This window comes from Lycorma delicatula, chromosome 1 (genome assembly GCF_047948215.1).
Source record: "Lycorma delicatula isolate Av1 chromosome 1, ASM4794821v1, whole genome shotgun sequence".
In the NCBI taxonomy this organism is placed as follows: Eukaryota; Metazoa; Arthropoda; class Insecta; order Hemiptera; family Fulgoridae; genus Lycorma; species Lycorma delicatula.
In genome coordinates, this window is record NC_134455.1 from 141,620,874 (window position 1) to 141,644,669 (window position 23,796).

At 31.5% G+C, this 23,796-nt stretch overlaps 1 protein-coding gene across 2 annotated transcripts in view; it reads left to right on the top strand.

Annotated features, from left to right (window-relative positions):
- Window positions 1-23,796, top strand: part of LOC142323289 (uncharacterized) — a 28,969-nt gene that overhangs the window by 3,559 nt on the left and 1,614 nt on the right. Inside the window, exons 2-4 of one of the 2 annotated variants that reach the window (XM_075362758.1) lie at window positions 918-1,216; window positions 20,634-20,795; window positions 23,095-23,250. In XM_075362758.1, the coding sequence (XP_075218873.1) occupies window positions 1,193-1,216; window positions 20,634-20,795; window positions 23,095-23,250 (342 nt within the window). In that variant the 5' untranslated portion in view covers window positions 918-1,192. Of the gene's footprint in view, window positions 1-917; window positions 1,217-11,580; window positions 11,727-20,633; window positions 20,796-23,094; window positions 23,251-23,796 lie in introns of those variants that run through there. The other variant, XM_075362750.1, reaches the window with a different exon arrangement.

Sequence of the window (23,796 nt, forward strand, 5' to 3'; positions counted from 1 at the left end):
GGACTTTTTTTTGTTAACTAAAATGTCATATTCTCTACAGTAGAGAGTTAAAGGAAGGCAAATGTTTTTAAATTCTTCAGTTCCGTTAAAGAGCAGATGCAAAAGTTGATAAATGCATAATGGAAAGTGTAGCTACTTTTTTATAATATATCTCCAGCCTGTGATCAGGGCGTGGTTATTCACTCAATGTCAAATAATTGACATCTTAGGAGTCTGTTAAATAATGATGGAAGCAAAGCTGTTTAAAACATTCATATTGCTTGCATTTTTAATAAAAAAATAAAGCCATCTTGTGTAACATGTACAATTACTGAAGTATGAGTGAAGCAATTATTTGAATATTTTCAAATGCTTCTAAAGAAGATTGTTAAAATGGTAATTTGTATTCAAAATATTAAGTAATGGTCCATAGAAACTGCTGTGGATTAGGTGATACATGGACTGCAAAAAGTAAATGATCAGAGCATAATATACTGATGGAGGGCCTACATTATAACATAAGAAATTTTAATGTAGGCCTTACATGTTTTTACGAGTCAGTAAGTACCTGAGATACCTTGAAATATATGCTTCTTCAATGTTTATTATTTTAAATTAAAAATAAATAAATAGGAACACTGAAGATCATTTTTTTTAGATTGTCTGCTGATATATTTTACTTCTGATTTTCATGATCCTTTTCTATTTTAAAATAGAGTAAATTATATTTGATATCATATAACCTTATGTTTTATTTTAATAATTCTGATTATTAGTTTTAAGTTTGACTGTTTTTAAAGTCTAAAATAATGTTATATCAATCTGTGTATTAGTAAATTCTGTTTTGTTCTTGACCATTGTGTTCATTACTTTTTTATTTGCTTTGTATAAAATTATCTTGATGGTTGATTTTCTGTATATTTTTTAACTTTTTCCAGGTAATGATTCACATATGCTGAATCTGGTTGTGTGTGCTCTTTCTAACAAAGAATAAATTGCATCTGTACAGATGAAGTTTTCATCAATATGTATACTTTCAACAAGTGCTAGCAGTAAGTTTTTCACTTCTTGAGAAGTTCTTGTTAAATCAGTCATGTTGTTGCCAGATTCTCTGTGGTAAGGACAAATTGATTTGCTGCAGGAAGTGCCTACAACCATACTATATCTGTTGTTATAAACCAGTCAATCCGGAAGAGGAGGTTGGCGTATTTCGATGAAGTGGGAGGGAACCCTACAGGTAAGCACCTGAGAAAGGAGCAAGATAGGGTGGTTTTTCTCTCACCACCTAGTCTCACATAATTTAGAAATGATAGCAAAAAGCTTGCATTGTAAAACAGACACACGAAAAAATGTGATTATCTCCTTGATAGTTCCAATGCAGTTTCAAATTTCTGGGGTAACGTTTAAGTCGTTCATGATAAGGTTAAGTTTGTTGTAAGAGCAATGGAAGTGGAAGGCTTTTTTGTACTTTTTTCTCAAGATCACCTGCACACCTTCTTCTTTCCTAGACATGGTGGAACATCCGTTGAAGTTTAACCCCAAACACTTCACAATCAGTGTCTAGGTTCAAGTTTGTCACAAAATCTTCAATGTCTTTGGCAATATACACGGCATTAAATCCTTCAAGCTCTACAAAGCCAAAAATTTTTCTTCAATTTCATTGGCCTTTTTATCGAAGAAATGTATTCCAATAGGCAGATGTTCTTTTGTCGGAAATATCCGCGGTTTCCTCAGCCAAAATGCTGTAAACGCAATCTTTTTTAACCCTTGTGACATTGTAGCTCCACATAGATGAATTATTTCATTTTGAACGATAGGTGATCTGTATGACGCGTTTTTCGATCCATGCTCATAATGGTCTTTTAGTTGTGAATAATCTACTTCAATGCATAAGTTGTGTAATTTGATAAGTACGCCTTCATCCAGATTTTTGCCTCTGAGTAGTAAATCATGTGTACCGGAAAAAATAACGCAGAAAACAATTGAGGACAGTACTTTTTTTCTTTTTTTCTATTATTTTTATTGAAGGCTGGTAAAATTGGATGGCCACTGGGAGCCCTCCATGAACTATTTGGCAGATTCCATTGCAGTCTGATGTCCCTAGGACTGTAAATGTGCTTTGCAATAATCGTGCACGTTCTTGTACTTAATGAAAGGTCTGATGGAAGAAGAACCTTAACCACCTCTCATCATTCTGACTGACTACGGAAACAACACACAATATTTACAGAAAGCACCTTTTTGTCGCCTTGAGTAAACTAGCCAAACTGAATATGCATCCAGCTACTGGTGATTGAATTTTCTCTTGAGGTGTTTGGTATCTGCTGCAAAATCATAGTTTTTCGAAGGTATCCAGACATTTTTCAAGAGACTTTTTTCTTATCAACTGGCATAGTGCTCGTCAAGCTGATGAATTGTCCAGTATTTTATTCATGACAACTGTTGTCTTCAATTGCACTTTTACTGTGTTCCATGTTGGTTTGAACCGTAGAAGAAGGCCCCGCAGTATTGTGTTTGTACATCCTTGTCCTCATTCTCATCGCTGCTGCTGGTATTATTTTTTTCGTTTTAAATTCACTGCAAAAAAAATAATAAATTTAATTTGACCAAACGTTGATGTGTACGCCAACTTGGCATCTCACTGCATTAGTTTGACAAGAAAGGTTCTAACTGACATTTTTGTCAAAATTGAGTTTATCAATACAACTATACTAATCGAGCTTGATTAAAAAATATGACTCTTATTATTATAACATTAAAAACTTATAAAAGAATTACCAATAGAAATTATATCAGACATTCTTTAAAAACCACTTATTTGAACTCAAATAAGCACCCCAAAATGGATATTTCCATATATCCAGATCATAATCCTAAATTTGTCACAATGTAGTTAAATGTTTTCCTTTCTTTACTTACAAATTCAAGATAAATTAGAAACGATTGCCAAAAACAATATTGGCAATTAGGCCATTTTTTTTTAATTGTTCACGAAAAGTATTGATTATTTAGAACTTAACAAAAATTATAAACTTAAATACAAAACTCTATTTTATGTTTAAAGATCCAAATGAATCTCTACTAGCATAACACTTGCAAGCATTGAAAGATAACTAAAGAATAACGAATTTTAAGTTGCATGGTTTTAAGCAAGAGCCACACTTATGTAAATTTACAGTACCTACATTGCAAGTTAAATAAAATTATGTAATGAATATCACAATGTTGCTGCAAGATGGCGCCGACTTCTCACAGATGGTGCAGGTGTCTCTATTTTGTAATAAATTTCTGGAAATCTTATAAGTAAAACTAATATGTAGCAGTAGATTAATTACTAATTAATATTACCTGGAAACTTTTAGCCCACTTTTTTATCAGTAAGTGGTAAACTTTCAATATTTTATTGCTGTTTTTTTTTGTTTTTTTTTTTACTTTGAATATAAGTTCTTTGATAATTATTTATGTGTAATGAATACTGTCTACAAATGTAGAATAAATCAGGATTTTTTGTTTAAGATTTAGATATATAGCATTAGTAGTTGCCATTATCATATTCATAGATCTTTTACTATGCATTATAACAACTAGTAAGTGTAGAACAATGTATTGAGATTTAACTCTTATTTTCATTACCTTGTACTCAGTAAAAATAATGGAAACTTGTCCTATATTATATTCATCATGTGTCTTGTAAAATTTTCACTGGGTGTTTAGCCAAAATACTCTGAAGTCTTTACTGACATAACTTATATTTTTTCTTGTGAGAAAGTTAGTAAACAGGTTCTAAAGTAAATGAGCACATGCACTACATTTTACTTGATCTTTTAAAGATTTTATTCTTATTTGTAATGACTATAACAAATTTTAAATCTAGTAACTGTACAATGAGTATAAGTGAAGCTATCTTTTAAATTTTATATAACGATGTAAATTATACACAAAGTTTTCTTTTTTGTAGTTGATATTAATAATAATAACAACTACTCAGATAAGGTCAGAACAAAATACTCTATATATTTTAACACATGTTTTAATTCCTTTCTACTAATTCCATACTTTTTATTGAAACTACACTAATTGTGGTCAATAATCAAGCTTATAATTATTGAATTTTCTGACAAAATTTCTATACTACATAACCTATGAAACATCTTTTAAGAAGCATTTAAAGGATTACTTATAATAAACTAAAATTTTGTTCAGTATGGGAATTCATAAATTGTCTAGTCTACTCTGTCGTATTTAAGTCTTAAGTCAAACAAAAAAATGAAAATTTATAAATATCTTCCCTTTCAGGATGAAAGTAATAAACTGTCTGGCATTAAATCAAGCACAGATCATAATTAACCTTCTGTCAAATGCATGTGATCTCTCAGATGAAGAGCAAATCTTCTCTTTGTCAAGCTGGTATTTTTCTTAGAGTTGTGGGTGGCTCCTAGTACCTTTCCTCTACATCAGCTTCTATGCATTGAACATGTGAATATTTCTCTCAGTACTAGGCAAACTACTACAGTAAATGTAATGTGTGAGGTGAATTGCACCCAGTTGCATTAACAGTGAAAATATATGCATTTGTAGATTCTAAAATGTTTTACACTTACAGTTAAAAAATTTATGAAAGTAAGCAGCTTAAGGCTCCATACAACATAAGCAATAAACCAAAAGATGTTACTAGCAGAACCAATCTTTCGGACAGAAAGGAATATTACTTGTGAAAATTGGTTTGCTAGTATTGAACTACTGCAGTTCCTCAAACAGAAAAATTTGTCTTGGTAACAATAAAAAAAAACCAACATACAAATCCTGCCAAAATTTGCGAATACAAAATCTCTAACTGAGAAAACTAACAATTTTTTCAATAAAGACTGCTCACTAATTTCTTATGTGCCAAGAAAGTAAAATAATATACTCCTAATATCAAGCATGCATAATGAAGATGAAAAAGATGCAAACTTGATGAAAAGACTTCTTTCTTTTTATGTTTAGTCTCTGGAACCACCATAAGGTATTACTTCAGAGGATGATTTGTATAAATGTAAATGAAGTGTAGTCTTGTACAGCCTCAGATCGACTGTTCCTGAGATGTGTGGTTAATTGAAACCCAACCATCAAAGAACACCGGTATCCATGATCTAGCATTCAAATCTGTATAAAAAATCCGTATGATGAAAAGACTGGGAAAACTTAAGCAATCCTAGACTACATTTCTACCAAAAGTTAGATAAGTTGTGCACAATATACATCACTAGAAATGTCTGCTGATGGCCGTTGATAATTTATTTTACCACACTCAACATGGCAGGAATCAATTCTAACATAATCTTCTTGGCCAATAACCCAGACTGAAACCCTAAAAGCAATAAACATTTCTTTCTGAAGGCTTTGTGAAATTAACTTTTTCTAGAACAACTACACAGCCGAAGTAGTCAAACAGTCAGAATGCACTAGAACTTCCAAAGTAGAGACTTCAGAAATAATAGGCTATACTTCATCTAAATGATGAAGCTGCTACTTCTTTTCATGAGGGAATGAGAAAGTCTGCTGTTCTAAACATACATATAAAAAATGTGTAACTATTTTCTTCTGTTTAGAACTTGCAAATATAATTTGTGAAAGATGCTACATTGCTGTGTTTGAAAATGACAATAATGAACATTATTCCAGTTATTAAAATATTAAAGTTTATTCAAGTTTTATTAAAATAAACAATTACTCAAGCAAATCCTATTTCAGATTGGTTTTTTCTAGATTTAGTGTTGGCAATAAATCTTTTAATGATTTGAAATGTTTTGGTCTTTTTTAAACCTACACTTAGATCATGTTTATGTTGTTAATCGATGTTGTTGCACTCGATAGCAATATGAATAACATTGCGTTGGGCGCAATGAATAGGATATTGCGCCCAATAGAAGATTAAATATTTTTAATAGAAGAGATTATTTAAACAAAATTAAATGTTTGGTTTGGAAGTAAAGGTTTACAAGGCCTGTAAATTCATTAATTGAATCAGACTTCTCTTGCAGAAAGCAAATGTTTGTAACTACTCACACAAAGTGCTTTTATTCAATTGGGGGGAAAGTGATAAAAGTTCTAACTTTTTATTTGCCCTACTCTGAGCACTAGGATGGACAATTGATCTCAGTTCTCAGTAAAGAAATTAGCCCTACTAAATTATACGTTTTAGACATTTTTCATCCAGTGCACTCTTAAAAAAAAAATAAGTAAAAAAAATAGACTTAACTTAGAATCATTTGTTAAGGGTACTTTAGTATTTAGGAGATAAATTTACCTTCAGAATACAACTTTTTTGATAAAATAAATGGTTATTCACAAGTATGTGTACTAGATGTACATCTGTCTGTAAATTACTTTTTTCGAGCTAACTTTTAATTTTTTTGCTCTGTTAGGGTAATTTGCTCAGAGAAAACTGAATACTTCTGCATCTTGAGAATTCCAGTTTCATAGATCTGTATTAAGGGAACAAGTACTCCATAGAAAAACAGTACAAATAGGAGAGAAAAGTGAAGAAATTGGACTGGGGAGAGGAGTCAGGCAAGGATATTGCTTGTTACACTTACTCCGTTTAGTCTGAAAGAATTAATTATTTCTGAAAGAAATAATTTGAGGATGCTTTGATGGGGAGAGATATGGTTCTTCTTGGAAATAATGAGAAAGTGACAGAGATTTTTGAAGATCTTGAAAAGAAATGTGAAGAATGAGAATAAATTACAGTAAGGCCATAAGTTTGGTAGTAGGAGAAAACTGTGAAAAAGTAAATATTAGATTGAATGGTGAGGAGATAAAGTAAGTAAAACTATTTAAGTGTCTAGATCTAGGAAATACAGTAAATGAGGATATACAACAGAAGTTATAATTAAGTAGCAACAGTATAGGAAGTTTTTAATAGCAAGAGAAGGTTAATCTGTTGCAGTGGTTTAACTCAGTGCTTCATTATAAATTTTCGTGATAAGAGGATGTCTAGAATAGTAATCTTCTAAAGCTTGGAGTGCACTAAATGAATCGCTCACTACAAATAAGGATGTGAGGATATTTTGGATGAATGATATTAAATGCCTTATTGGTGGCATGCAGTTCAGCATTGTAGGAACTAGTAATGTCAGGTAACATGTAGATTCTATCATTTACAACAAAAGCACATCCAACAGTATCATTCTGTTTCGACCCATCTGTGTATACTACTGCATCTTGGTTTATTTTGGACAGAAGTTGGTAAAACATTTCCCAAAAGACGATAGGAGTTGTTTTTTTTTTATTATGTATGATTAAGTCATAATTCAAATTTATGGGGTTGAAACTCCACGTAGGATATGAACAGGGATAGATCAAAAAACTAGAAGGTATGTCAAAATGTAACAGATAGATTAAGCGCTAGATACAAACACCAATTAGTGCTGTATAACATGGATGGTTTTTATACTATTGTAAATAAGGTTTTGCGAGGACTGATTTAAAAACCAGGTGATTTGGTTGTCCTTTAAGCCGGATAGAGTAAGATGCTAACAGTGGTCCCGTCTATCCTAAAAGTGATGGCTCACCGCAATCAGTGCAATCATCAAGTATGCTTGTGACAGTGTCGGGTTTAAGGACAGGGCCTTGATTTAAAGGCTGCTGTAGCGAGTGAAGAAAAGCGTGGTGTATAGCATCCAACATTATAAAAATGGTATGACGCGCTGAAGGCTCGGCGATATAGCAATAATCAAAATGGGACCGAAGTAAAGAATAATAAAAACGTAACATACTGTACATGATCGGTCTATTACACACTTGGTGTTGCTAAGGACTCGTAGCATATCTAGAATTTTTAAACATCTCGCTTTTCACTGTTTTATATGTTTGACCTTCGTAAGATGACTATCGAAAAGCAATCCTAAAACTTTAATGTCAAGAGAGGTAGCAATTGGGTCTCCACTGAGAAGGAACTGTGGAATAAGACTTGTGCAGGCAAGAAAAGACTACACATTTTGTTTTCTCAGGTGAGAACATGAAGCCGGTAACCTTAGACCAAGCCTCAAGTCTAGATATAGTATTCTGTAGCAGTCTCTCAGCTGTAGCTGTTGAATTGGTGTACATATATATATATAGTAAAATCAGTGACAAATAGAGAACATGAAGCAGGTGACTTCACACATTTAGTAATTCTGTTGATGGCTACAGTAAAGCAAGGTGGCACTGAATACAGTTCCTTGAGGCTCTCCATTCTCCAAGGTGGCATTACTCAACACAGAATCTCCAACACGGAAAGTTCGGTCATTTAAGAAACCCCTAATAAAGGGAATCTCATATTGCCCATCACTCCCTATTGTTTAAGAGTGTTTAGAATACCATGTCACCAGGCTGTGCCGAAAGCCGTCCTGATGTGAAAAAAAGTAACGACGAGTTGCTGGCAGAGCAGAAAAGCATTTTGGATAGCCGTTTCCAGTGATCCCAGATGGTCAATGGAAGATCGTCCTTGGCGGAAACCGCATTATTCTGGAGATATCAGGGCAAGTTTCTACTGTGGACGCATCCCGTCCACAGTATAAAATGCTTACGGACGGGATGCTTACACTATTATCTTCAATACAGTTCTTATCATCATCAGACAATGCTGAGTTAGTTCTTTTCATATGACTTCGAGTGATGGTTTTTCAGATGGACCACCAACCATCATAGGATTTAGATCAGGATTAGTAAGTTTGGTCCCACGAGTAACAAGTAACTGGGAAATACAGGAACACTTCTGCAGAGCCCAAGAGTACAGAGACTAGAACTAAATACAAATGGGTTCGCCCAGGTGCCCAGAGGACATCGTTCGAGACTTATTACGTAGAGCCATCCACCCATTGGCATGATAGTTTCCACCTTGGTTTACGGTTGCGTTTCGTAAGGTGTCGTAACACCATCGAGTGTAAATGTAAGAAGAAACAGTGTGGGATGTTGTCGTGTGGTTGTGTAAGGTGTATGTTGTAATTTGTGTAGTGTAAAGTGTTCAGCAGCTCGGGGTGTAGTAGGAAAGAATGCTGTAGAGGGTACGACCGTGGGGATGCCAACCGTGGGGTTGGCATCCCCACGGTTTTTTTCTTTAACCTCAGGAGCTAACATTAGATATTGCTTCAGAGAATGAGAAGAATGATTTGCAGCGTGTGTAAAAATGCCATTCCTGACCGGGATTCGAACGTGGGACTTTCGTCCGGAAGTCCTGGGTTCGAATCCCGGTCAGGAATGGCATTTCACACACGCTACAAATCATTCATCTCATCCTCTGAAGCAATACGTAACGATAGTCATTTAAACAAAAAAAAAAAAAGTTAGAGGTAAGACTCCCTTTTAGGAAGCGCTTAATGGTATCTAGCGCTTAATGGACGTCCTGAGGAGAGGATTGGATTGAAAAATTCATTTTTTGTTTATGTTTCCATGCGTTTTATTGCGCTTGTATAGTGAAGATGTGCGGCTATATTTATTGGCGTATGTGTGAGATGTGATTTAACCCCTCAGGTAAGAGGTATCAGTGGTCATTTCCCTAAGCGCGCCGGAGAGTGACCACCCCCTATTGGACTTAGTAGCTTCATAAGTCCGTGAAATAATAATAATAATAATAATAATAATAATATAATAATTTGTTAGGTTGTGCCAAGGCCAAAACGTTGTGGTTTACAATATTTAGTTCCATGCTTATTTTCCTTAATTTCACACAATAGATCTTAAGATCTTAATAGAACTTTCACATAATATCTATAGGCATCTTATTCAGAATGCATTGATAGATTTCCCCATTGCACTGTAAACATTTTCAATTGCTTATCTAAGTTGTAAATATATGGTTCTTTGTGGTTTTAATTTATTTAAACCCACAGTAAGTCTCTTTCAGATCATGTTCCAGGTAATTCATAAGTCTTAATTCAAGAATTCAGAAGTAATCTTTCTGACAGCTCTTACCAATGATATGCAGTTGATATTAACAACTCTGAGATTTTAGCAGTTCCTACTATTGACCATCAATAAAACTGGTTAAATAATTGGTTTCTCTGAACTGGGAAAATTAGTTAAATAAGTGATATCTTTGAAGCGGGAAGAATTGATTCGTCCATTTTTCAGCTGATTATACCGAGTGCCACCAGATTTAAATTAAATTTTGCTGCATTAAATCTTGTTTTGCGTCCACGGCGACATACGGGAAACAAGTAGAAAGATAACCTGTGACCTGTCAAGAAAATGTATTTGTTAGATTTAGTATTATTTGAGAGTGTGAGTAGTCAACGATACGAGTGCGGATGTTTGCGGTTACACGATCAGGACTAAACGGGCAGTTGAGGTTTGATGGAGTAAGGTTAGGTGTTGGCTAATCTTTTTTTGTTTGCCGTAATGTCGATTGCAAGAGTGCGAATTGACTAGACGTATTTTAGGATAGAAGAGGATAATTAAATGCAATTAGTCAGATTGTAGAAAAAAATCATCCCTAAAAGCATTATTGGGTTTGAATTCTGATATCAGTGACGTAATGAATTTGAATATTTTTAAAATCGGCTTTTTTGTAAAAAAAAAACTTTGTGCAAGAAAAAGCACCTGTCCTTTCTTTTTTGTAAACAAGACAAGTTACATTTATTTTATTTTAAAACTTTATTGTTGCTCCTCACTAAAACTCATGTCAATTATTTTATCTCATTCTTTTCTTCAAAATCCCCATTCATAATAATACTCATAATAATAATAATAATAATTATTCATAATAATACTTTTTTAGCCTCAAATTGTGTTGCTTAATGGTGTGTGACGTCCTAGAGGAATTCAAATAAAATTCCAAATTTACATGAATCTTTTAAATCGCGGATACTGGAAAAAATATTTTCGTGATGACTAACATTCCAAAATAATGACATGAATAATATGGAAGGAAACAAAATTAAAAATATAATTCATTTCGAACAGACTTTCATAAACACAACTATATTCTTTAAATGTTATTGTTTCCAATTGGCGAGTAATTTACCCATTACAGAGGGGAGGACGATTTTTTCCATTAGATATAGACTTCTAAGGCCTTATTTTTTTATCGATATGCATAAAATCCTAAGCTTTATTTAATATCACCTATACTATTAATTAATAACTTGCTGCATAACTAAAAAATTGAGTATGGTCTTATTTTTTACTCCAACCGATGTTCTTTATCCTCATTCTTAGTAAAGATGAAGAAACGTTAAAAAATAATGATTTGTCTGAGTACTTTTTAACCAAATTCGACTTTATGGTAATATATATGTAGCAAAATTGCTTATTATGCTAATATTATCACTACAATACGCATGCAACGTGAGAAGTGACTGATACCTATATAAATATTTTTTATGCAAGACTCTAATTTGAATTAAAAATAATATAGAAAAGTATTACAGTTTTAATCATAGTATTGTGATTACTAATAATAAAAATCACATAATAATAATAATAAACGTTATTATTTTTATTATTTATTTTCAATTATGAGATTGGGTCATAGTGATATGAATTTTATTACTTCCGTCAAAGTAGAATTATACGGTGACAATGAAACAACGGAAAAAGTTATTAAAAATTAATTTATTGTTTTGAATAATTTTTAGAAACAAAGACGTGTCAGGTCTTTTCCAGAATTTAAAATTTTATATTTCTACAAAACAAAAATAAATAAAATGATTTCAAAGAAAAACATGTATTTCTTCTGTATTTTAAGTGTTGGTATTTTATCAGCTGCAATCAGAATGTCTGTTGTAAGTAATTTTTTTTGGCAAAAACTGATTAAATAATATTAAAAGAACTTCATTTGACGATTAGGCAGTCGAAAATGAATCTTAAATCACCGAAAGACAGACTTTTAGTCATTTTAAGCTTAAACTAAACCTTTCAACTTAAGAAATAAAACTTTCAGAAATTATAAATAATTTCTATTTATAAATAATAGTAATTCTAATTTATAAATTTTTTTATCGGAAATTATATGAATTAAAATATTACATATTCTGGGGAAATCATTTGTTTTCCATTTTTAAGTATCAAAAGAATTTAAAAATTTTGACCTCAGCTTAAAAGTTCTTGTAAGTTTTATCAATTCTGTGATAATTTTTTTCTTTGATTAGGTATTAAAAAATGGACTATAATTTTAACCCTTATGAAGTACCCTTTTGAAAATAGGGTATAAATGAATAGGTCCGACTGGAATCGCATACTACATCAATAACTATTATTTTTTTTTAATTTTTGACTAAGATAAATCAAGAATAATAGGTTAATTTACTAATATGATAATTTAAATTTTTAATTTGTTTTAATTTGCTCTGTAGTAAGTAAAGGTTTCATTTAATAATTTTTTTTAGAGAGAATGAGAAGCCAACATTCTTTCAAACTGAAACTACGTTAACTAATTATTTTTTAATAAGAAATTGCTTACATTTTTCTAAAATTAGGAGTAATGTGCTGAAATCTGTAGTAAATTGTCTTAATTCTGGTGGAAATAAGAACTCGACGTAGTACTATGCAGCGAATAGGATATAAAACATTTCATGGTAATTACATTTTCATGGTACAGTGTGTTTGATTTTCCCCGTTTTATGTTAAGCCAGATAATTTTTAGGCACGTTCTTATTAGCAACTAAGTTTTGGTTTTATTTATTAGTAATAAGATGTCTTAAAAATGATTACAAATTGCAATCATAATTCTTACACATGCTTTTTCTGTTGAACTAAAAAACATTTAAAAAAATTTGAATACTACAATGCTTCAATTTTTTTTAGTATAGGGGTTGAGAGTACCCCTTGGACATCATTGTTCTCTTAAATCCTTTTTGAACGTAGAACACATTTTCATAAAGAAAAATTTAATTATCATAATAGCGATTTTTGTTAATTAACGGCTCAAATGGGTGAGAACCCTAGGGACAAGGCTGAATCTCTCCTTTTGCTACATGATGATTTTTTTTTTGTAGACACCATTTTTCAAAAAGAAAAATATGAAAATTCCGTATTTCAGTTTTTAATGGGAGGCAATCAAAGGGTATCCAAAGAAGATTACGGTAGTTGAAAATCATTTCAACTCTAGTGACGGTACGCGTCTGGTCCCGTAGTATCAGATTCCAATTTTTGATGGATGTGTGGCAAATTGTACAAAAATTGTGCAATTTACAACAATCAGAGTTTATTCACAATCAGTTTCCTACGATCAGAGTTTATTTTTGTCTAAAATTTATTAATCTATTGCCATGAAGGAGCCAAAGTAGGGCTATTACTAAAGGGAGCTGAAGTAGGGAATATGCATGGGTAGGGGTCATGCAGTTACTATATATGGAGTAATTGCTAAATAGACGTTCAGGAAGAAGTAAGCTTTAAAACGATGTAGAAATTTTTCACCTGTTCAACAGTTCTTGTAATTACTTATGGTGAATAAACATAGAAATAAACTCTGTTGTATATAGTATTGTAGATTGTGAATAGCCGAATAGTTTAAGGTATGTTGATGTAAACCTTTTCCCATCACAATGATCCGCGGTTGATTAGTGTTTCGCGAAAATATGTTGGTATCTGATTGCCTCCCTTCATAGTCTTATGCTACCCTCTTGTGAAAAAAATTTCAAAAAATTACAGTATATTAAAGAGATTTAACAGAATTTGACCAAAAAAAAAACCGTTAACATTGGATATTTTTTATGCCTGTAACAACAAAAAATTGAAACAGTACAAAAATTACGATAATTAAATTGCAGAATTTTTTTGCGCATTTCTACCGCGTCTTTTATTAGCGATTTTTTTTTTTTGCTTTGTGTTTATGAAACATAGTTTGCTGATTTTAAAAATAATACTTTCAAGCAAATCGGTTGAAAATTGGGCAAAATATGATGAAAAACCCGTGTCATAAATCACAGATTAGTAACAAAGTGAAAGAGATTCAGAAAACTACGTTTTATAAAAATTCCCACCAATTTTTACTGTATAGTGTTATTCATTACGAATAGTTATGTGTTACATGTTTACCGATACCATTTGTCAGAAAAGATATTTCTAGACCTCAAGTAAAAGTGACGTATTTATGACCACAAATACTTCTTTTTTTGTATGCCGTATATCATAATTTATTATGTTAATCATTACATCGATATGTTGCTAGTAAGATAAGCTATTTTTGTAAATAATAAGTAAATTCGTAACCCTCATAGCAATTATAATACACAAGTCACACACACACACAAGCACATTTCTGAGAAAAAAATGGTCATATTCTTTCTAGTCTAAATAAAACATTTTACATCGTATAAACATCGTTCAAATTGTTTAATAAAACTGATTCCTTTGTGAATATAAAAAAAAATACCGACTTAGATCCCATATAAAATGATTTTGTAACAGCGTTTTAAAACTGACCTCGCACACAGCCAGTTTAATGGCTACATGATCTGAAAAGGTTTTAAGATACATGTATTATAACAATATTCTTCCGTACTTAACTCAGTGCCTTATAGAACAATTTAAAATTAAACCTGCGACTTCATCACAATAATTCCTTAACTGAAAAGAGGATGACAAGTAATAAAAATGAAATTTAATGGTGAAAAAAAATTTAATTTTTGAAAATTTCAATTTAAAAAATTAATAATTGAAATAAAAATTTGACGGCAATTAAGAGTTTATCACTTTTTGAAAAAAAAAATGTGTTAGATATTTGCAAGCAAAATAGTTTTATTATCTTTGAAAACAATTTAATTACTATTATTATAAAAATACAGTTATTGAAAATAAAAATATTTATTTACTTATGAAAAAATTAAAAAAAAACAAAAAAAAAAAAAAACATGCCAACAATTTGACTGTCTGCACAAGAGAGGCCCTAAACTTCAACTTCTTATTGAAAAATACATACGAAAAAGAAATCCTCGGTGACCGAATGATACTCAGGATATAAGTGTTTAATGAAAAATATTCCCGCCTATAACTGAGGTGAATAAGATAAACTTATCCTAGAGACCTTAAAAAAATAACGCTAGAAGAAACTGAATTTCCAGGTAAAACCAACGGTTGGTCTTAAGTCATTATAGACGGTTGTTGTTGTGAATAAATAAATTTGAATCATTACAGTGCTCTTCGTACCAATGAAATAATTTACCAAATGAAATAAAAATAAAAACGCTGAGTAATGTATGGAATAGTAATATTTACTTACTCAAATGGGCTACATTACGTAACTACGTGACCAGTGAACATCCAGAACGACTCAATAGACTATATGATGCTTTACTAGAACAATACAAGATTAGGTATTGAATTACCCGATGTAAATTAGAGATTAAAAAATCTGAAGAAAAAACAAAACACAAAATGCGTTTCTATAAAAATATGTGCGTTAACGGATGAAGTAGCATTAGGTGCTGAAGTAAAGCACCTAAAGATCTGTGATAATAAAAAATCCAATCGTTTTGGCGCTTTGTATTTGAAAATCGAAGAAACGTCACATTAATAGATAAAAGATTTTTCAGGTTAGTCAGTTCTCAGATAACGAGTTATAAACAGACGGTAGATATATCCAAACGATATTTCACATTCTATTATAAAAATTGACAAAGCGAAGATAGAATGAAAGCCTACTTAAAACGTTAGGTACAAAATCGATGGGTGCAGTTCAAAATGCATGAAAACTTAAAAACTACAGAAACATGCTCTCAGTTCCGATTGTTTGTTATGTAGATTTCGATTACGTAATAAAACCTGTATCCAAAAATCAGTCCTATATACACTCATACTTTAGTGATGCTATACAACCGCTCAAGCCTGTAAGTTACTGTGTTCAATCTACGGTGAAATAAAACAAGTTTTATTCCAACTGTTTATGTTGTTTAGAGGTTCTAATGCGGCTGAACATTTAAAAAATTAGAATTTGAAATAGCCGAAGAAATGTCTCAGTGCATCTCCATAATACGGATAGAAAACGTTTTTTTAAAATGTTTCTCAAGTGTGATACCATTTTTGCGTACATTACACAGATCTGTAAATGCAATTTTTTTATCACCCTTAGTTTTAAATAAATTACGCTTCAAAAAAAAATTAAGGAGAAATATAATCTGTAAAAATCTATAAAAATCTGTAAAATTTTTAATTTTGCATGGCCATACCTGTGTTAAAGTGATTTCACTGATGCTTTTCTTTTATTAATAGCCTCAGGCACATCCTGAATTAATATCCAACAGTAATCGACTAGCATGTTAGTATTCCATTTCCCTTTATAGCGGATTTCCATCACCGTAATGTCTTGGTAGAAATGTTTACCGTGTTCGTCGCTTACGTTTCCGAGGTTTTCCGGGAAAAAATCCAGATGTGAGTGGAGGAAATGTATTTTCAAAGACATATTACATCCCATAGCTCTATATGAAGTAAGAAGTTGATTAACAATATCGTGGTTATTGTCGGATTTTGTTTGCCGAGAAAAGTTTCGAAAACGTCTTTAAATGAAGCCCAAGCTGTACTTAATAAATTATTTAACACTGAGTTAAATGCATCATCTTTGACCAACTCTCTTATTTGAGGACCATCAAATATTCCTTCTTTAATTTTCCTTCACTTATATTCGGAAATTTCTGCCTGATGTACAGAAAACCGGGACTATCCTTCTTCATTGCTTTTACAACATTTTTTCTAGTCCTAGCTCGATACGGAAAGGAGGTAAAAATATTTTTTTGTGTTCAAGTAAGAGCACATGAATAATATTTTTCCCATTTGGAGTTAAGTTGTCTCGTTTCTTCCTCTCTTTGGTAACATAATGTTTATCCCTAGCTCGGCTGTCCCATTCGCAAATAAAACACATGTGTTTAGTATAGCCTAACTGCATGCCTAACAAACTAGCTATAACTTTCAAATCACCACGCATGTTCCAGCTATGTTTTTTATAATGTTTTTTTTTGAAGAACGCCTTTTATCACATCGTATATCTCTTTCAAATTAATACCATAAGCGATTGGTATTGAAGAATATTTGTTACCATTGTGTAGTAGAACCACTTTTAAACTATACTTGGACGAATCTATGAAGAGGCGCCAGTCCTCAGGTTTTTGAACTTGTCCTAATTACTACATAAGCTCAACAATATTTGTGCAATAATCAAAATATTTTCATCAATAAAGTATTGAGAAAGTTCTTTTTGTCGCCTTCAAAAGCCCGAAATTTTTGTATTTTTTTTTAAAAGTTAATTCCAACCTTGCAGTCTTCATCCTAACAGTTCAGCTTGATTTTTTGATAAATTTAAATCCCTAACCAAGTCATTTAATTCACCTTGTGATATAAGATGTGGTTTATTGGATGATAATTCAAAATCAAAATCATTGTCTTCTTTAGTACTGCCTGATACTTCATTGCTGCTTTCGAAACATACATTCTCAGCTGGCTAAGGAACTGGAATAGTTTCACTGTGAGGTACAGACCTGATTGCAGATTGCAATGAAGAATATTTTACAGTATGTTTAGACTTTTTAGAAATTCCAGACACAATTGTTAAAGAAAAGTAACAATCGGTTACATGATCCTTTGGTTCACGCCAAACCATAGGTACACCAAATGGCAAAGCCATCTGTGTACCTTTCAGCCATCCTCTTAAATATACAGAACAATTAGTGCATACTATATAAGGAGCTCATGTTTTATCCTGATCACCAATTTTACACTGAAAGTACAAATGATGTGCTTTTTTAATTAAAGGTGTAATGTTTTTTCTATTTAATTTTCGGCAAACTCACCACATACATAACAAAAGGCATCCATATAATTTACACATTTTTGAGGCATTATGTTACTGCACTGATAACAAACCTAAGGTAGCAATAAGACTGAACAAAATTAATTCATTCCTAAATCCAGTGCTTAATACAAACAACAGCTGTTTTTTCAGCTACATGTTTTGCCCTGCACAGACATGATTAATCTTGTCCATGAAGGCTCACTGTTCAGTATTAGATATGATGTCATAATATGTGACTATGATATGCTTTAATTATTTGTCTAGTATTGTTTATTTATAGCATACAAATTATGTTAATAAAGTTAAACAATAAAAAATGAGCTAACAAAATACAATATAGGAGCTTAAAATGCTAACTGTACGTTGAAAAATGAAAAAAAAAAAACCTTTAATTAAAACTTAAAAAGTGTTTTAAAAATGGTGGATGATAGAAAGAATCTGATATCTTATTCGGTTTAGCATAAAAACAGATTAAAATCATTTATCGCATGTTAGGAAACAAAAATTATGTTTATCTTTTATTATGTTTAATTATGTTATCAGCGTAATTATTCTTATGTCGCTTCTATTCAATCAACGAAAGTCTTCGAAACAAGTCACGCATATATTGAAAGGTTTCTTCATGTTTATGAAGAACTGTTTCTGTAAATTTCTGTTGCGTAAATAAACGACAAACGACTACACAACTTTCTTTACTTTTTAACTGCACTCCTTAATTGGAATGGGAAACCTCGGCTGAAATTGTGGGCTCGATTACGTGGGAAGGAGTGAGTAGAAGATTACAATTTATGAAAGGCATTTAATTTTAAGCAGGAACAAGAAAGAATTGGCCGTTACCAATTGGAAGTACTTTCTATGAAAATCTGAAAAAAATTTAGGAAGTTTGATTTTGACTCAAAAAGTCTCCAGTTTTTTCGACGGAAAACGACTTCAATTCGATATCTTCAGCGTTTAAGAAATTTATTAGGTTTTTTGAGAAAAACGACAATATCAGAATTTCTAAAAAAATATACTCAGCAGATTTCAAACCACACAAAAGTACTTAAAAATCAACCAAGTAGAACTCTAAAAGTAAGCATGTCTTAATTAAAATGTTAGCATTTTATATAAAAATTATCACTCTTTGTCAGTAATCGGAGCTTTCAGCCAAGAACATCCATTTTCTAAGTCACCAGTGTGCATTTGATAACACTATGGTGACATTTGATGACTTTTAGTTAGGATAAAAGATTTCCACCTTAAAGTTAAGAAAAAATTTTAATTTATTCAATAAAGCAATGGTTGCATGTGAAAAGAAGTCTCACGTGTTTAGCATACGAGAAGCCCCATCTTCTTACAATTCCAGTAATATTTTGATCATTACTTGCTTTAAGGGTTGGTCTTATCAAAAATTGTTACAGACAAAAGTTTTAGGTAATGTTTAGAGCACTAACGACCACTTTAAACCTATTCGATATTGTGTCTATTAAGGAAGGTAAGATAATTTTTTCATCTAAACCCCATCTTTTTCACCCCCTGGGCCAATGGTTGGTGATATAAAAAAACTTTACCTAGATAGCTTTTAGTTCATTATTCAAAGAATAGTAGGAACTTTAAACGAATTCGATATTTTACTTAATAGGGAAGTTATAGCGACATTTTGTTTTTTTCAAAAAAGCTCTCCCATTTCAACCCCCATGGTCCGATTTTGCCCGTCAACGAACTCGACCGAGATTTTGGATCGTTATATTTTATGTATCAATTTGAAAGTGATTGGCGGAAAATTACGGCAGTTATCGTATCCACAAGAAAGTGAAATATATTTATATAAACTTTTGAACTGACGTGGTTTGGGGTCTGGGGTACGTGAAACGCAAAGATATGTCGAAATTTTCCGGAAGTCGATTCATTGTACCCATTAGAAATAGCTAGCTTTTTTATGAAATCTACCTAAAATAATACAGTTTTTATTATTGTTATTAAACTTAAGATTGTAAAACTGAGTTTTAATGCGCGTACGGTTACCGAGAAAGTGAAGGCATTCATCATAAAATGAAATTTCGTATGCAGTTTTACTACATGTACCTTCTAGTACCGGTCAATGGTCCTGTTTTCTGACATGTTTTCTTGCACTTGATTCTTTGATGTTGTTTTTACCCCACTACACCAGAATAATCTATATTTTTAATGTTAATGTATTAAATTACACCTTCTTGACAATAATTTTCAGTCACTCATAATTACTGAAGTTAAAAATTTGGCTCAGTCTTAAGAAAATAGGGCTTAACCCTTTTAGATGAAGGAAAACCTACAACGAAAGAAGAGTAAACCTCCAAAGGAAATTAAAACGAAATCGAAATACATTAATTTTATATAAAAGAATACTGCTATTTTTTTATTGCCCATACAAAATATTTTATTATTATAATATATAATATTTTATTATAATAAAATATTTTTATTTTTATACTAGATATTTTACTCGTGATAAAATTATCTAATTATTAATTCAAAATAATAAAAATGTTTATCAATTTAAGAACAATACTATCGCAAAAAAAGAACAATATTTATGCTAAAACTTTGAGACACGTAGTTACCGAGTGCGAATCGGAAATGTAGCGTTTTTCTTTTAAAATATATTAGTAGCGGCAATATTAATATTATTTCCCAATATTTAACTGAGGTTTGTAAGAAAAGAATTAATTTGAAAAATTATCCTGACGTATTATTTATGTACCTGCTAAAAGAAGCTTTCGAGATTAAACATTTCCTGACCTATCTTTAATGACAGGAGTACACAACAAAAATAGAAAATAAAACTTAGAAAACCGATGGAGTATTTTACATAAAGTAATTTTGTTTTTACGAGTTAATTAATCTTTTTTCTTATTTTTATTATAAACATTCACCCACTTTTATTTTTCAGCCGGTTAAACGGTTACGTATGGAGGATTTCAAGCAGTGTCCTGGTAAAGAAAATATACCTGTAAGGTTCGAAGATATAATACTTTCTCAGGCAGAATTGAATATAATCGATATATCGGGTAAAGTTTTAATCTCTTCTGTTCTTGGCTTGAAAACATTGCAAGTACGTATAAAATGCATTATCCTTTATCTATTTTTATGATTATTTACTACTGAGGATTAAAAATTATCTGACCTGAGGATTAATCTACTTCAGCTCATTAAATATTTTCTCATTAACTCTTGCTTTCTAAAATATTAACTTAAAACTGTATTTTTTAATCGCTTAATATTTTTATTTTAATACTAAATATTTTACTCATTATAAAATTAGCTAATTATTAATTGAAACTGATAACATTTTTATCAATTTAAGAACAATACTATTGAAAAAAAGAACAATATTTATTCTAAAACTTTGAGACGTAGTTACCGAGTGCGAATCTTTATTTTCACACAGTTCATGTGTCAAAAAGTTTAAAAAACATAGATTTACTACGGTGAAGAGATTTTATACGTATGTCGCTCTTCGCATTATCAAAGTCTTTTTGAGAAGTGTGGGAACTCGATATCAAAGTGATAATAGTTATGTGCATTAATTTGTCGACTTAGATAATTTTAAATTACACTTTGATTCTATTTTTAGATTTGGATTATAAATTCCTTTTACTCATTTTTTAAATGTTTGACCATCCTGTTACCAAAGTACAGGAAGTTGGATCGGAGGTATTAAGTTGGATCATTTCGTTATTATGGCTGTTTCATAACGGACGCAACTCTAAGATTAAGAAGGTAAAAGTCATGTATAGGTAAATTTTATTTCTCCCTACATGTCAATTGGCAATACGTACTCAAGGTTAGCGGCTTGTAACAGTTGAAATGTTCTTCTTATGCACTAGTGCTATGCCAGTATAAATTCTTCTTTATTGTGCTAACCATGTCGTTTCCAGTAATAAACACACGTTCGAACGTGTGTTTATTATTGAGATTATTACGCGTATAAATCTTACGAACAACTGAAAGACGAGTTTTGGATAAAATTTAACAATTCTTCAGTTTCTATTAAGTTGACAACATCTCGTTTGATTAATAAATTTCGTGAAACTGGGAGTGTACATGATCGGAAAAGTAGCGGTCGACGATCACCGTTAACATTAGAAGTTCTGGAGAATGAGAAAAAACGTTTGACTCGCTCATCCAGAAAATCACTCAGAAAGTTATCTTCACAGGCTGAGATTTTACTATTTACAACTTTCAGGGTTTCTAAAAAATTACAATTGCATGCGTATCGCATCGGTCTCTTTCAAGATTGAAAGAAGTAGACCACGGAAAACGTTTACAGTATTGTCGTTGGTTTCGTTCTTTTGTTGATGACATCGGTATTGAAATTTTGGATCGTGTTTATTTCAGCGACGACGGATGGTTTCACTCGGATGGCCACATTAACATTCAAAACTGCCCAATACGGAGCGCTGAAAAGCGTCATGCGTTTAATGAACGACCGTTACATGCACGTAAAATTGATGTTTGGTGTACAATCTCCCGGTGTCGTGTAATAGGGCCTTTATTTTTTGACAAATTTGTGTATGATGTGGTTTATAGCAACTTAATCGAACAGTTTATAGCGATGTTAGATTTACACGAACGAGAATGTTGGTTCCAGCGGGATAACGCGACGTGTCATACTGCCAATGAAACGCTGGATATGTTACGGGAATGATTTGGCCATCGTTTGATATCAAAAGACATTTAACGAATACATACATACATATGTATGTATGTATTCGTACAAGTATTCTAAACACTCAACAAACAACGAACGAATAGAGCATTTCAAAATTTACATGCGAAGATGGTTGTTTGCCTAGGATGTTGGCAGTAATAATACTGAGATTTAAGTGTTATCATTTTTTTTTTTATTTACCGTAACAAATACACCGTATTCTTTTTTTCGTTTATCAATTATAAATCATTTTCAGAAAGAAACATATTTTAAAAAAAATGATGAGTGTAGTATCACTTGAAATCTTATTTCTGAAAAACAAGATAAATCTGTAGGACTAATATAATAACTTATAAGTTCCAGATTGTCAGAGAAGAAGAAATATATCCAGTAATTTTTTGCCCACTTTTATCCACACCATTAGTCCTAAAAAGATAATGGTTTCAGCTTCAGTTTGTTATCAGTGAACTAAAAAAAAAAACTTATTTTACTGAGTATTTGGATACAAAATAATATAAAATAAATATAATAAAATACTTAAATATGCATAATTAAAATTTATGTGAATTGTAATTTCATTAAAACAGAATATAAAGATGTATACGACAGATGTTTATATTTTAAATCTTATAGATTATATTTTAATCTACTTACCATTTTATTCAGGCCTGTTTGGATGTAATCTTTAATTATATTTCAGGCAACGTTCGAAGTGCATAAGTGCAAGTCGAAAGAGGATATTAGTACTTGTGAATATTATACCCAAATCAAAATGGATGATTTGTGCGGAAAATTAAACCTTTGGAAAGAATTTCTAAAAAATACAACAATTCCTACTAAATGTCCAATCCAGCCAGTAAGTATTTTTTTGTAATAAATTTAGGTTGTTTAGACATTTTTGACAAATCATTAATAATTCGTAGTTTAAAATATTGCTTATTACTTTTTTTTGTACTTACCTATATACCACCTACGTTTTAGGTAGATTTCATAAGAAAGCTAGCTATTGTAATGGGTATCATGATTTGACTTCCGGAAAATTTCGACATATTTTCGCGTTTCACATCCCCCAGACCCCAAAACCACGTCAGTTCAAAAGTTTATATAAATATATTTCACTTTCTTGTGGACACGATAACTGCCGTAATTTTCTGCCAATCACTTTCAAATTGATACATAAAATATAACGATCCAAAATCTCGGTCGAGTTTGTTAATGGGCAAAATCGGACCATGAGGGTGGAAATGGGAGAGCTTTTTTGAAAAAAACAAAATGTCGCTATAACTTCCCTATTAAGTAAAATATCGAATTCGTTTAAAGTTCCTACTATTCTTTGAATAATGAACTAAAAGCTATCTAGGTAAAGTTTTTTTATATCACCAACCATTGGCCCAGGGGGCGA